The sequence below is a fragment of the Dendropsophus ebraccatus genome, chromosome 14, assembly GCF_027789765.1.
Source record: "Dendropsophus ebraccatus isolate aDenEbr1 chromosome 14, aDenEbr1.pat, whole genome shotgun sequence".
NCBI classification, from domain to species: domain Eukaryota; kingdom Metazoa; phylum Chordata; class Amphibia; order Anura; family Hylidae; genus Dendropsophus; species Dendropsophus ebraccatus.
The window spans coordinates 26,983,456-26,997,125 of NC_091467.1; the positions used below are offsets into that span (position 1 = coordinate 26,983,456).

The 13,670-nt window shown below is 42.9% G+C and overlaps 1 protein-coding gene across 1 annotated transcript in view; it reads left to right on the forward strand.

Moving 5' to 3' along the window:
• Nucleotides 1–13,670, forward strand: part of MED24 (mediator complex subunit 24) — a 49,196-nt gene that overhangs the window by 22,477 nt on the left and 13,049 nt on the right. The window contains exons 14-23 of the mRNA XM_069952608.1: nt 459–601; nt 678–715; nt 800–882; nt 1,949–2,130; nt 2,284–2,383; nt 3,952–4,127; nt 4,209–4,473; nt 8,332–8,513; nt 8,610–8,703; nt 9,550–9,649. Of these exons, the coding sequence (XP_069808709.1) occupies nt 459–601; nt 678–715; nt 800–882; nt 1,949–2,130; nt 2,284–2,383; nt 3,952–4,127; nt 4,209–4,473; nt 8,332–8,513; nt 8,610–8,703; nt 9,550–9,649 (1,363 nt within the window). The remainder of the gene's footprint in view (nt 1–458; nt 602–677; nt 716–799; nt 883–1,948; nt 2,131–2,283; nt 2,384–3,951; nt 4,128–4,208; nt 4,474–8,331; nt 8,514–8,609; nt 8,704–9,549; nt 9,650–13,670) is intronic.

A 13,670-nucleotide genomic window follows, 5' to 3' on the forward strand; every position in this document is an offset into this window, starting at 1 on the left:
GGGAATACAACACATACTACAAAGTCCTGGAGCATCCTCCTCTCTGCCTCGGTCCCTCTTTATTGACTGTTATGAGCAGCTGAGTGAATGATAAATGTAAGAGGAGAGGGAGAAAAAGGAGCCTCATACATGGAGAATACGTTTTCTTGTTTTCTCTGATAAGATATGTTACATCCCCTTGTAGTATTGATTAAGGCAACGTATGTTATAAGTGCATTGTCTATATAAGAGGGGATGTCTCTAGGTTTTCCACTGTGACATGGCTGGAATATAAAGTTGTATCTCCTTACTATAAGTTCTGTGTAGAAGCACCCATAGCTGTTTCTAAGTATAAGCTTAATTTGTATGGAATGTATCCATGGAAGACCCAAGCCTGAGATGCTTTTGGGGTCTGGTGACCCTGTGGTGGGTTTCCTTACGTATGACTGACTTATCTAGAGATGCTTTCTGTATTACAGACAATGGACGCAGATCACTCAAAGTCTCCGGAGGGTCTTCTGGGAGTCTTGGGACATATGTTGACCGGGAAGAGTCTGGACCTTCTATTGGCCGCTGCAGCTGCCACTGGCAAATTAAAATCTTTTGCTCGTAAATTCATCCAGTGAGTATCAGTACAATGGGGGAGATATGGGATGGCTGCAATGTGTCCCCTGACTAACACTTTACTGCTCCTCTAGGCTGAATGAATTTACCCGACACATCGGTGCTGAGGGCTGTAAGTCTCTGCCATTAATCATTGATTTAGCTCAATCCAGTAAATATGTGGACACCAATATGTATTATTGTTTATTTTTAACAGCAAAAGCCGCCTCTACCCGGGCACTTCTGTTCGATATCTCCTTTTTGATGCTCTGTCACGTGGCACAGACATATGGCTCAGAGGTACTCCATTACCATCCGCTTTTATCCTTTATAATGTCTTAGGATTAGGAAAACCGCACCAACCCTGTTCTCAGGCTGTGAGGGCTATTACAACTTTGCTTTATTTACATTAATAGAACTGATTATATGTGTATATAGAACTGTGTGAATGTCTATACACATATATATATATATATATATATATATATATATATATATATATATATATATTATTTTATTTTTTTATTGCTGGCCTATCATCAGTATTGCAAGTGATCAGCTGTGCAAGTGTCGCAGCTTCTGTAATATTTATCAGTTCCTGCATCCCTGTGGGTTTTAGTATGAGCAATACAAGGTACTACATACTGATTGTATGGTGATGGAGGTAAATAAAGATGTTGTGCCACTCACGCAAGTGCTATGGCGCCCATAATGAAGTGCTATAGCCCCCATGAGTGTTGAACGCCTAACTATCTAATATTCAGGATGTATCTTGGAAATATGGCTGGATAACTCCTTTAATATGTAATTTTATGGGACGTCCAGCAGGGGTAGCTGTTGGTCAGTAGTTTTCCTGTTGTCAGCTTCCATAGTGTTCAGTGAATCAGCAGATATATTGCAGTTTATTCGCTGTATGCTCGGGTTTAGTAATAGCATAACTATCAAATTCTATAGCATTTAATGTATACATGAAGACTCCACCTAAATCTTTTACTTACTGTAACATCTTTAGTGTTTTTTTTTTTTGTTTGTTTGTTTTTTTGCAAGAGTTGAACCCCGGGGTAAAGGGGGAAAACAATATTTGGTTATTAGGGCAGACACTTCTCTACTTGTTGTTCCCTATACATGACAAGTAATTGTCCCCCCCAATACAGAGAATGGGGATTCAGACATGAATGGAGTGTACCAGCGCTCCATCCAAACATTTTTGAGCATTGATGTCTGCCATCACCATAGATAGGCGATAACTGTTCAAATAGGAATGTACCTTCAAGTAACATTTCTTATGGCCTGATCCCTTATAGCTGCAGGAGAATTAAAAATTGTGGCCATTTTCTCACCTTACATACTGTTTTTTACATTATAGATGATCCTGTCGGATGGAAATGCTGGCGGGGAGACGCCATTCTTTGAGAGTTGGATGCAGACATGTATGCCCGGAGAGGGAAAAGTGCTAAACCCAGAGCACCCCTGCTTCCGCCATCCTGATATCCCCAAAGTGGAAGCCTTGGTAGCGCTGCTCAATACCTCCACAGAGATGAAACTGGTGTATGTATTTTTCTCATCTTCACACACATCAGTACATGCCCTTCTGTACATATAGCTTTATATGCATGAACATGTCTGCTGTCAGCATAGAATGAATACAGGATCTGCGTGACTAATCTAGACATATAATGGGTTTAATGGTTCTTATTTCAGTCAGACAAAGTGGCATGAAGTCTGTCTCAGTATTCCTGCAGCAATTCTTGAAGTACATAATGCCTGGGAGAATGGAGTCCTGTCCTTTGAAGCCATCCAGGTACACAGCAGTGTTCTTTAGATGTGTTTTCCTATCTGATGAAGTTGTCCTCAAATCACAAGCGATCCCAAGAATTCATATTCTTGTTCCCAGAAGGAAAAGCACAGCACTCTATTCGTTCTCTATGGGGTTACAGAACATGTCTGAGCGCTGAACTCCTATTTGGTAATCCCATTGAGAAGAAATAGAGTGCTGGTTGTGCATGTGCCGAGTACATCGTTCGCTTTGTCCCCATTCTCGGGATCTGTGGGGGTTTCAATAGTTTGAACCATTATATTTCCTTTATTTATATAGCCCCAACTTATTCCACAGCCTTTCCATTTAGATTGGTCCCTGTCCCTCTTAGGGCTCACAGTCTTAAATCACCTATCTGGAGTACCCGGAGGAAACCCATGCAAACACAATCTGCTTATTGACCCCTATACTTTGGATAGACTGACTTGATTGGATGGGAATACCTATAAAGTCCAATGACTTTTGCTTAATACACTGACAACAGGACACCCATCTTGTACCCAATACTTGGATAACAATATCTCCTTCTCTAAAAGTGTGACTTTACTTTCAAGACTGATGGGGACTCGGGTGCTGAGACCCCACTAATCGCCAGAACAAACAAGAAGGAAGCCTCGGTTGAGCACTATCTCTCCCCTCTCTTGATGAACATTGGCGCCTAACTAGTGTTGAGCAAACTTGCTGAACTGTTTGGTTCGACAACGTTCTCCGAACCCGATCACTCAGCATTTGACTACCGGTGGCTGGAGTTGGATGCCGCCAGAGGGAGTCCTGGAAAACATGGATACAGCCATAGGCAGCCCCAGGACATCCAACTTCTCAAGCCGCCAGGAGTCGAATGCCGAACTTTCAGGTTCGGGGGAATGTTGCTGAACCTGAACAGTTTATCACTTTGGCACTACTACTAACCTTTCTATAGATCCCGTCTTCAGTGACCTTGGAACGTAGACACTCGGCGGAGCACTCACGTTTTTGTTATTAATGAGCGTCTCAGCATCTGGATCCTCACTGTTCAAGCTTTCTTATATATATCTCTGACATGTCAAAACTTTTTAAAACATATTTATACTTTAAAGGGGTTATCCAGGATTAGAAAAACATGTCTGCTTTTTTCCAAAAACCACATGCCTGTCCTCTGGGTGTGTGCGGTATTACAACTTTGCTCTGTTTCCACTGTTTCCCTTCCTGGATAACCTCTTTAACATGCAGATGCAAACATATTAAGACTACAGATGAGCAAACCTTGTCCGAACCTGAGCATGCTGCATTTGATTTCAGGTGACTAAAGGAGTTGGTTGCGGCCTATGGCCGTATCCATGTTTTCCTGGATTCATCCAACTTCTGCATCCAACTTCTTTAGCCACCGATAATCAAATGGTGAACGATCGAGTTTGCTCGTCATCTAATTAAGACCTTCCCTCATTTAGTGATGGAGATTGTCACCCATTGGGTGTCTGATCCAGTACGATCTGTGCTAGATGTAGACATCTAGTCCTTCCCCACCACTCAACCTCGCTTGCAGAGATATCCAGACACGTTCTATTGTATTGCAGAAAATCACAGACAATATTAAAGGGAAGGTGTGTAGCCTGGCTGTGTGTGCTGTGGCCTGGCTGGTGGCTCACGTTCGGATGTTGGGTCTAGACGAGAGGGATAAGTCTCTGCAGATGATCCGGCAGCTGGGGACCCCCTTGTATGCTGACAACATCCTGCAGTTTTATAATGAGCGGTAAGCCTTTACTTATTCCATGTTCCAGTTGTGTCCCTTTCTTGTCATCGATATTGATCACATTCATCATGTATTCCTCAGAGTGATCATCATGAGCTCCATCCTGGAGAACATGTGTTCTGAAGTTCTGCAGCAGACGGCCACTCAGATCAAATTTGCAGTGACGGGAAGCGAGCCTGTGCCTTATGTTCACCGCCTGCCCTCCAAAAAGCCCATTAAAGAGGTCTTACACGGAGCCTTTAGCACCACCTTAGAGAAGGGCTGGGTGGACATCCGATCCCTTCACATCTTCGACACCTTACTCCACATGGGAGGCGTCTACTGGTTCTGCAACAACTTGGTCAAGGTGCGTGAAACTTATACTGTGCAACTTACACTTGTACCGTGCCGTTTAGAGCACAATTTTGGGCAGGATAGTGACGTAATGCTTTGAAGTGTGCCTGGTAACTTTTCACATGTGACATGTCATAGGTTGTCCTATGTGCAAGCACCATATTCGGTAATATTACTCCTGGAAATACTGATCCATTGTCACATGTCTGAGGGGGTGGTGCATGACACACAACATGTAGATGTCTGAGCAACTTCCACCCATGCAAAACGCGGTCATGTCATGTAGGATGTGTGGAGAAGTGGAAAAAAAATGTAACTTTTTTTTATATAAATAATAAACAAACAAACACATACATAATTATATTTATCTATTCTTCCCTTTTAAGCTAAAGTTTTTGGGGTATTTAGAAGTGGTGATTAGGTAGTATAATGTTTGTATTCTAAGGGCCTGTGCACACAGAGCAACAGAGGCGGAAATTCTGAGCGGAGTTGTGCCGCAGATTCCGCATGAAATTCTGCCTGTTCCATTGCTTCAATGGGATTTCTCAAGCGCCTCCGTGACATGTCAATTCTTTGAGCGGATAGCGGAGACACACAAGAAGTCCCATTGAAGCAATGGGACAATGAGAATTTCAAGCGGAATCCGCGGCACAACTCCGCTCAGAATTTCCGCCTCTTTTCCTCTGTGTGCATTATTAGCATTACAGTGACAAGTCGCCGGTTGCCATGGTAACAATCAGCATCCTGCCGTTACATTGCCAGACGGAGAGTCCCCTTCCCCTCTCAAACATTTTAGATACTATGGTCGCTATTGACTGTGGCGTCTAAAACGTTGAAGTAACGGGATTGAAGTTGCGATCCTGGCAGTTGCAGCAGGAGTTCAAGCTTTGTGGGACAGCTTAGCTACTGCCACTATCTCTCCGTGACAGCAATATAGCAATTGCAGGTAGCAGATGTGCCATCTCTCCCTGCCTAATTTTAGCCCTGCCCAATGGATCGGTTGCAAATCAAATTCATGATTCTGTTCAGAATCTGAATCCTGAATTGATTTAAACTGAATTAATCAAATAAATTGCCAAGCCCTAAAACATGCACAAAACGGGCCAGTCTGCTTAATGTGTACTGGCCCTTTAAAACAAACCTTTTTCCCGTATCGGAAGGATTTTGGTAATGGAGTAGTTGCACAACGTTGCAAACAAAATGATAAAGGCTTCAGTGATTTTTACCTCTTACAAAGAACAATGAACGGAGCAAATAAAATGATTCACCGTTCTGGAAAACTCTCAAAAGTTTCTTTGCGGACAAAGAATAATGACAATGGGCAATACATGGAAATTCCTTCATCTGACATCTCAGTACCTGGTCAGAAAGAGAGTGCCGGTATATATGTGTACAGTCATGACAGCCAACATCCTGATTCCTGCTCCCCAGTCATAAGAGGAGCGTTAAGAGGCCTTCCTAGGCTAGCTGATCATGGGGACATGGCGGCTCGCCTTCCATAGATTCCTGATAAAATAACAAGGTTGGAGCTTCTCTGCTGTGTGTTGTTTCTCTGTTATTCCTCCTGGAAATATTTGAATAATTTGACACACATTGATACTGACTAAAGGGGATAGTAACGCCCAGTTGTCAATTTTCAGGAGGAATAACAGAGGAACAGGTCAATGCCCAGCTCTTGAAGCTGCTTCAGAAAATATTCATTAAATGGAACCTTTCTGAGGGCAGCATAACATGGCGACTGACATGCTGATTCTAGTGGTTTGTTGCTTGTCCAGTAGTTTACAGTCTGAATCCAGTGGAATGCTGATGACAGGCTTCTCTCTATTTGCATAGTATTTGGGGAAGGCCTCAATCCTCAGCAGGGGGAGCGGCACCTAATGTATATGCTGGACTCTTCTCTTCTCTTACCTTGTGTATTGATGGAAGCCAAAGACCGCAGACAATCTATCATTATGTCATATGCTGCCCTCATCCGAGGTAGACTTGAAGGGTTTCCTTTTACTTAAAGTAGTTATCCAGTGTTAAAAAAATTAATAATAAATTGCCATGGGGTAATAAGGTCCCAGGGACCAGGTGGTCTAAAATCATCCTTGCACTTGAAAAATGGAAATCCTTAATTCCCAATCGTGATGAGGAAGACTGTGAGTCTCTATTAGAATTCCACAAATACATGTCCTCAGCACATAGCAATAAGCTCACACAGTTATATTATATCCATCTAGCCTGTTTTACTCCAGTCCTATGGTGTGGACTTACCTGAACGTTGTTTTGTGCTGCAAGGAGGTACCTTAGTTACTTTCCACCATAGTCTAAATCTCTGTGCCTCTTACACACTCTGTGTCTGTTTGTCCTTTTGAGTGAGGAGAAGTAGACACATCACCTAGTATCCCTTAACTACATCTTCTCCGACAGAGACGTACTTGTTCTATCCCCTCTGCATAGCTTGCTTGCAATCTGATACTTGAGTGATGTGATTGTATAGGACTCGGACTTCAGCTCCGTTAGTGTTTTATCTGGCCAATATATTGGACGTTGTTTTGTTAATATGTTTGCTCTGGGCAACCAAGATGCCTAAAGTTTTGTGTTATCGTTAAAAAAAAAATATATATGGTTGCTTTCTTCCAGGGAAAGCACACCTTTTGTCTCCCAGTTCAGGTGTGGTTTGCAGTTAAGCTCCATTCAATTCAATGGAACGGAGATGCAAAACCTGTTTTTTTGTTTTTTTCTGTTTTGTTTGTTTTTCTAACGCTGGATAACCCCTTAAGGGTAGCTTCACACGTACCGTATCGCTGCGTTTTTATCGCTGCGTTTTTGGTGTGATTTTTACATGCGAGTTTTGATTTTCACATGAAAATCATGTGAAAATCAAAGCGCGCATGTAAAAAACGCAGCAATAAAAACCCAGCGTTAAAAACGCAGCGATACGGTACGTGTAAAGGCACCCTTAAAGAGGTATTTTCATTTTAGAAAAGTATGCCCTATCCACAGAAAGGGGCATAACTAGTAAATTGGTAGGAGGCGTGATGACTTCATGACTCGGGGGGGCCAGTGAGGAATTGCATTTCTCAGCTGATGGACTGGTCACTCACCCAGTCCAGCCCCAGTCACTGACTGGCTGAGCGGCCAGTCCATGATCCCCGAGCCTGGCGGCGGTCAGACCCACCACTCACTACAGGCACGGGGGAAAGGTAAGTTCGTTCTTGTAATCAATTTCCCTCTGCTGCATTATACAAAGCGCCAGACTTCTCTTTTAATAGAGCTCTATTGCTCGTGTACACCTATCCCTCCATTCAGTCTCTACAGGGCCACAAAATTTCTGCATTCTCCAGTGGTTGGCCCCCGACCAATATGCTGGTCGTTCTCTATCCTGCTGTCTCACACTGGTGGATGTTCTCCTGCTGCCCATCTCTTGCGCCTCCTGCCAGAGATCATGGTGGATGCTGAATGTTAGGGTCCTATTACACTGATCGATTTTTAACAATCGCAAACGAGATTATCGTTCACCATATTACACAGAACGATAATCGTTAGTTACGATCGTTACTATGATCGTTTATTCCTTCTTATCCCAGAAAAACAATGGACAATGTGCTATTACACTGAACGATTAGTGAAAAAATGGGGAGCTTGAACGAACGAGGAATTACAGCGAACGATTAACGATAATTTTAGGTTCAGATCTAAATCAACGATCAACGACATACGAACGATTTTTCGATCGTTGCCTGCAATTACACAGAACGATTATCGTTTAAATTCGAACAATTTAACGATTTTTTGCACGATAAACGTCCCGTGTAATAGGGCCCTTAGTGAGACTAGATGTATACAGGTCTATGCCAGACATGTGACCCCTCTCGCCCTTCTGCAGGAGCTGCTGAAAGAAACGCGGATGGAGTTTGCAGTGCGAGCGGTGGAGCTCCTCTACGCCATCTTCTGTCTGGACATGCAGCAGCTCACATTAACTCTCTTAGGACACGTGTTGCCTTCCCTGTTGACTGACTCTTCTAAGTGGCACACACTGATGGACCCGCCGGGTCGGGCCCTGGCCAAGTGAGTATACCTCTCTGTAATATACAAGTAATGCCATAGCTGTGCAGAATTACCATATCCCTCACCTCCCATCCCTGTTATGATCTTTTATTGCAGATTGTCTGTCTGGTGCGCCATGACATCATACTCCACCCAACACAAGGGGCAGCCATCCCCCCGACAGAGGAAGAGGCACAGGGAAGACATTGAGGTGAGTAACAAGCCATGAGACCTCTCCAGTGTGGAAGAGGAGTCAGATCAGCGCTAGATTTAAATCATTTCAATGCCATTTAAAGGGGACACAGCATAAGCCATCTAATAACATTACTACATATAAAGACCTATATAGATTTCAGATACTCATGTACTGAAGAAAAAAAGCAGAGGTATACCTGATCATTATAAGGATATAGATTTGCCTTAACATTTCCCTATACAAAGACATCATGAATCCATAACGTCCATATTTTTAACATTTCCATATCGGTTTCCACTTTCCTCCTTATTGTGCAATTCTCCTTCTTTTAACCTGTCCAGGAATCTGCTTGCCGCAGGCAGTGACAGGGCTGTGGCACGTGCACGGGCGCTGCATCCTCGAAGTGCTTGGATATAGAGGGGTCACTTTCCCTTATACTAAGACTTTGTTATGAAAGCTCATACATGGCATACAGATATGTCTCATCGCTGGTCCAGCCGTGATAACTTACCACAAATGCCACTCTCCCTACTGGTTAGGCTGGGTTCACACTACGTTTTTGCATTCCTCTTTTTTTCCTACATTTTTGCAAAGAACAGATGGAAAAACAGATGCATTTGTGTGCGTCCGTTTTGATCCGTTTTTTCCAATGACTTCCATTATTAAAAAAAAGGATCAAAACGCATCAGGTTTTTTTTAACGTACACAAAAATGTGCTCGACTATGTTTTTGTGTACGTTAAAAAAAAAAGAATACGTTTTGACCCTTTTTTTTTTTTTTTTTTTTTTTTTTTTAAATGATGGAAGTCAGTGGAAAAAACGGATCACAAAACCTGATGAACACTATCTCCTCCTTTTGTAGGATTACAGCAGCCTGTTTCCCCTGGATGACAACCAGCAGTCTAAGCTGATGCGGCTTCTCAGCTCCAACGAGGAGGAGCACTCGGTGCAGGCCAACCCCAGTAAGTACACATCATGGCTACTCTCTACTATGGTGTTTGCAGAGGGATGCGTCTAACACTGGACAGATCATTATGTATTAAATGGAGCCTCAGGATACACTGTGACATCATAGGAAGGGAGGTAAATCTGGTTGGATATCTGCAACTACTATTCCCATGAGGTCCTGTTATGCAGCGTCACAGATCACTATAATGTGATGGTTGGATGGAGTTACTACAATTATAGGAATTCCCCAACTCTACACCTAAAAGCTGAATTTGATTTGAACCTTTAGGCTATATGCACACTTCCTTAGAGACCGGCCGTTCCGTGACCCGGCTGGGTCACAGAACGGCCAGTCTCTGAAACGATCATCCCGGCCGGTACTGCAGTACTGGCTTGATGATTTTTCGGGCCACAGAGTTCTGATGCTGGCGCATCCGTGCGTGCCCACAACAGAACTCTCCACTGCACGCTATGGAGCGAGCAGCCGGAGCCGCTTGCTCCACAGTGTGCACTGACAGGGTTTTCTGCGGCCGTTATTCACTGAATAACGGCCGCAGAAAACTGACATGTCAGTTTTTTTGCGGCACTGCTAGGGATCTTCAGCACAAAGCAACAGCTCAGAACTTTGGTAAGGAGACTGAAACAATAGTAACAAGTACACAACAAATTGCTAGTCTCCAGGTTTGGAGGGGATGATTCAACATGCATTTTACCTGACCGCAATACCCCTCTAACTCAAAGTGATTTTAGTGCTGATATTGTACAGCTTTTTATCATTTTCTCTTTTAAAGGGACAGGTGCACACACAGGGTTTACGTTACTTTCCCTTACATCTTTTGCCCTAAATGCTAGTGACTGTGCACTAACAAAACTGTGTGGAGGATGATTTCCACAAGAGATTAGTATAAATGACGTGTGGGGGTGGGGGGGGGGTTACTGATGCTCTTGTGTGTGGAAACAAACAGCAGCAGAGAAAGGGTTACATTAAGCACTGATCTGCAGCTTAGCAGGGATAGGGAGATTACACTGCAACACTGGACATACAGCGGTCAATGCATTTACTTGCAAAAGAAAAAAAAAGCCGAGCTGCTTTGTACTGCTGGTCATCCCCATCAAGTGCAATGTCTTCCACCTTACTCACCCGCACTCAATGACAAGTGTTTATTTAAGCGGTAGTCATTCAGCTCACGTTGCCTGTTTTACATACTATAATCCCTCTATCTCCTCTGAGGTTGCTTTGTGTAACATCCTGGCGGTAGCAGGGACGCACCCAGCCGCAGCCTCTTGAGAATTTCCCCTCTGGGAATACAATAGTCCTGCTTTGCAGTCTTGGCACGTGACCCGGCAGGTTCATCCGTCATCCCGGATAAATAAAAATCCCAAGTTCCATATTTTCTGATAGGTTCATATTTGCTGCCAAGTTCCTCTTTCTTTCTTTCTTTTTTATTGTGCAATTCTCCTTCTGACTTTTTCGGATTTCCCTATCGTATTGCTTCTGTGTGCATGGATTTTATTCTAAGCCTTCCTTATTATTAGGATACCGATGGGTCTAGCTTCAGCTAGATAGCGCACGTGTATAAATGCAGTTGCACAGAATTCCTATATATAGATATAGATATATCAGAGGGGGGTCTTAGCACTGCCACCCCAAACAATCTAAGCTTTTAATATATCTTATTCAAAAATTAATATTACTGACAGTGCCACTTTAAAAAATGTTCTGTAATATTAATAATCTTTTTCAGGAGGGTTAACAGAGGAACGACCCAATGCCATATAAGAGGCTGTAATGTTGTTGTATGGGGATTACAAATAGGGAATGTTGGGAGAGGTGATGGGAAAGCTGCCAGACATTACCATGGTAAAGGATAAACAGCCGCCCTGCTCCCACTCTTAGGGCCCTATTACATGGGACGACTATCATGCGAAAAATCGTTAAATCATTCCAATTTAAACGATAATCGTTCCGTGTAATTGCAGTCAACAATCGAAAAATAGCTCGTATGTCATTGATTTTAGATGTGAACCTAAAATTATCTTTAATCGTTCACTAATCGTTCCCTGTAATTCCAAATTCGTTCGCTCAAGTTCCACATTTTTTCACTAATCCTTTAGTGTAATTGCACATTGTTCATTGTTTTGCTGGGATCAGAAGGAGTAAACGATCTAACGTAACTGATGACAATCGTTCTGTGTAATGGTGCGTTTACACAGGCAGACTTATCTGACAGATTTCGGAAGCCAAAGCCAGGAATGGATTTGAAAAGGGGAGAAATCTCAGTCTTTACTTTATGACCCATTCCCTGTTTACGGTCTGTTCCTGGTTTTGGCTTCAAAAATCTGTCACATAAATCTGCCTGTGTAAACGCACCATAATATGGTGAACGATTTCAGGTTAACGATAATAATCTTATTTGCGATTGTTTAAAGTTAATCATTAAAAATCGCTCAGTGTAATAGGACCCTTACTGGTGGCGTTGTTTCCCAGTAAGACGCTGATTCCCAGAGGTCTCTTTACTGAACTCTGTATGTATGTATATATATATATATATATATATATATATATATATATAATTTTTCTTTTTTTTTTCTTTATTACATACACTACACACGCACACATACTATTATTATTGACTTCCCAGTAAGGCAGCACAGTCAGAATTACATAGTAATGTCACTTTGTGCTTATGGAAACACCAAGCATCCTGCTCACATGACTCACTAAGATATTAGGAAAAAAGGTAGGACACATTATTTCAGCCATTTCCCTTTTTATGACTTCAGAATGTCTTCCTTCTCCTTTCTCTGTCGCCCTCCATGCTTAGTCAGGAGGACTCGCTCCTCCATCAGTCATCATTGCTTTGGCTTTCTGCCTCGTATATCGTGGCGTTGGGCAAATGACTTCACCTGTTCTGTAATCCAGGAATTTTAAAGGGCACGGCTTTCTGTCTGCGGAGATGCACATGTGCCCCCTACATATGTGTTCATCCTAATAATGTTTGCTTTTTTTTATTTATTTTTTTTATTGCTGCTTCGTTATTTCATTTGTGGATAGTTGGTTGTATACAGTCCTATGACGATGGATTGGTCTGGTTTGTCTGGATACCGAATGAATAGTGTTTGAATAAAACATGAGACCATTTACTTACAGCCATTCCTGGGCTTTTCTTAACAGCATTTAGTGACACGCTTTACAGCAAGCCTCATGGACATAGACGACAATAGACGGACTCTGTCCCCTTGAGATGAATGTAAAAAGTTACTGAGCGTGCTCTGTGACCTTTGAAGAGATCATTCCACATGGAGCTACTATTGTCTTCTCTATCTACTGGTGTCACATGTCGCTGCAATGCTGTACAGATCACTTTACAGCAGCCTCCTCTTATAACTTCAGACAGAACAGGAAGTCTCAGTTTAGTTTTAGCCCCAGTGGTCAGAATGAAAACTGCAAGATTTGAGGATTATTTTATAATAAAGATAGAAAAATGGAAAATGTCACCAAAAATTCTTAAAAAGAGGATTTTTTTGTACTCACCGTAAAATCCCTTTCTTGTGGCTTCATTGGGGGACACAGCACCAGTGGGTATAGGCTACTGCCACTAGGAGGCGACACTAGACAGAAGAAGAAGTGACTCCGCCTGGCAGGCTATACCCCTCCTACAGGCACCAGGCTAACTCAGTTTAGTCACAAGCAGTAGAAAATAGTAACAAAAAACAGGCAAACAAACAGACTGGTCCCGGGAACGAAAACCCCAAGAACAGAACAAGCCCCGGGAGCACAACCTCAAACAGGGTGGGAGCTGTGTCCCCCAATGAAGCCACAAGAAAGGGATTTTACGGTGAGTACAAAAAAATCCTCTTTTCTTGTGCCTGTCATTGGGGGACACAGCACCAGTGGGACGTACAAAAGCAGTCCCAGAGGGTGGGGAAAGAAGATTACAATCCCCATGCGGCCCGCCTAACGCACAGCGGCCTGTAGAACCTTGCGGCCCAGACTGGCGTCAGAGGAAGCCAGGATATGGACCTGATAAAACT